General features: G+C 43.0%; 1 protein-coding gene across 1 annotated transcript in view; it reads right to left on the bottom strand.

Moving 5' to 3' along the window:
• Window positions 1-347, bottom strand: part of NCEH1 (neutral cholesterol ester hydrolase 1) — a 19,822-nt gene extending 19,475 nt beyond the window's left edge. The window contains exon 1 of the mRNA XM_010004179.1: window positions 111-347. Within this exon, the coding sequence (XP_010002481.1) occupies window positions 111-347 (237 nt within the window). The remainder of the gene's footprint in view (window positions 1-110) is intronic.
• Window positions 348-2,287: the final 1,940 nt, after the last annotated feature.

The following is a 2,287-nucleotide window of genomic DNA, read 5'->3' as shown; positions in this document are numbered from 1 at the left end:
AGGCCGAGCTGGGGGGCGGCAGGTGGCGGCGGCAGGCCGAGCTGGGGGAGCAGGAGCGCCAGGGGTGCCCGCGGGCTCGGGCGGGGCCGCCTGAGATGGGTCGCAGTTACGTTTAGGGCGCCCGTGGGCCTCCCGCGGCAGCGCCGCTGTTCATCGCCGGTGCGGGCCCCCCTCAGGCTGCTGGGGGTCTCTGCGCGGCGCGGGGGCCTTGGGCCCACCGGCACCTGCCGGGCGGTGAGGCGAGAGTAGCTGATGGCATCTCTTGCCTCCGGCCGCCCTCCTGCTTGGTCAGGCTCCTGGGTGGGGCCTCGGGAGGGAAACGGGCAACAGGGGAAGTCTTTTAACATGTTACCTTGCTTTGCAAACCTATTATAGAGTCTGGATATTTTGTGACCTCCAGGCTTTCCACAAACTGTTGGGAAGTAGTTTGGAAGTGTAATGCTCTAATTCAGGTCTGGATTCTTTAGCGATGGTGCTTTGCTTTCTGTGAGGGAAAATGTTATGTTCATGTCTTTAGTGTGTTCTCTGTTCTGTATCTTAACACTTTCAATGTCTAAGCCTAGTGACTAGTAATATGTTTTTAATTAATATGTGACCATTAAAACAGCAAGTATTTTTAAAAATTCACCCAGGATGGAAAGCCATAAATAAATAAATTGGAAAAGTCATAAATAAAATCAATTCCTGGCCCAAAGCAGGGGCTTTTTCCAAATCTACTATGAAGTTTTTTTCTAAGTGTGTGATTATGTCATTAGGTAAATCAAAAGCAGCACAACAGGGGTCATTGACATCTCAGACTTAAAAAATAATCTGTAGTATTTAAATTTAATGGTACTCTTAACTTGAGGGTTTTGGGGTTTTTTTTGGGTCTGATTTTACATGTAACTGTGTAGTAATCCATTATTAATAATTGTTTCCCTCCACCCTCACTACCAAATAAGAGGTAATTGTGTAACAGTTCCTTGAGTATCCTTATAACCTTCTGGACAGGTGATCCCTGAAGACTTTCTGGTTAAAGTTAGTTTCTCCTTAGGTGTCAAGCTGTTCTGAGCTAAATTAGCTGGGTGACTAGGACTTACTGCTAGGACACTTAATTCTATGGAGTTTGCACTGCTTTGTGTATGACATCAAAATTGCAACTAAGGTGGCAATTTTGATAACTGAATATGCCTGGAATTAGAGTAGATATGTAGCGTGCTGTTTTTTAAGGATTTTACTGCCTCATGAGTCCTCTTTCAGACAATACTTCAATATATTCTTTGGGTAGCAACTGTTTTAAAAGGGGCATTTAGAGTCATGAGGAGAATGGCTTCAGTTAGTGCTCCAGAGGATTCTTACACTTCAGCAGTTCAGATACAGGGGCTGATCTAAATAACTTCTGATATCACTTTGCAAACAATTAAATTTGCCTGAATGATGAATAACAGGAATGCAAGCTTCTTGCTTCACAAACAGAAGAAAATGTGCTACATGTTGGGCAGGTGTCGTGGAAAGGATTTTCTGGTGCAAGGTTCAGGTAGCTACCAGTACAGATTGTGAGAGGAAAAAGAGTTCTGCCTTTTCAGTGTGGGATGAGTTTGTTTGATGGGCACTGAGGGCACAGATATATTCTGTGTGTGAGAAGACAAGGCCTCTTTATCTGATGATCAATGGGTACTTCTACTGTTTTGTGGTTCATGTAGGTCAGTTGACTAGACCATACAGATATGCATGTATATACATATGCTTACTAGCTTTCTAGTAATGCATTTTGAGAAACCTAATTTTTCTTTGAGTAAATGCTGCTGGTTCTACTCCTGGGTGGTCATTTTGATGTAACCACAGTAACTCCAGCCAGTTCGCCTGAAAAATCAAATTTTAGCGAGATGCTTTGTGTGTCTTTCACTTAAAAAATGCTAATCTGGGCCTCAAATCTAGCTTACCATTTTTCACTGAAGCAAACAAGTGCTTTTAGTTTGTCAGTGATTTGTAGTGACACTTTTAAAAATGAACACTGGAGCTACTGCTTAGAGTTGAAGTACCCTCTGGAGCTTTCTGTGCAAGTCAATTCTGGTGTGAGCAGAACTATTTCTATCACAGGTTTGTCTTCAGTCCTCTTTTTCCTCCTTACCCTTTCAGAACTGCTCTATCAGTGAGAGTGGGATTTTAACAGGACTTTGAATGTGGGTTTTTTTCAGAAGTCTGAAATTATTTCTGGCTGCCTTAGTCCCAGAAATCTTGTTAATGAGTTTTTTTTTAACTGCAACTTAGTTTAGCACATCTATCTTCTAGCTATTGAAGGGAGAAA

Source organism: Chaetura pelagica, unplaced genomic scaffold, assembly GCF_000747805.2.
Source record: "Chaetura pelagica isolate M959 unplaced genomic scaffold, ChaPel_1.0 scaffold648, whole genome shotgun sequence".
Lineage (NCBI taxonomy): Eukaryota > Metazoa > Chordata > Aves > Apodiformes > Apodidae > Chaetura > Chaetura pelagica.
The sequence above is the reverse complement of the archived record's forward strand: the minus strand, read 5'-3'. Positions and strand labels throughout refer to the sequence as shown.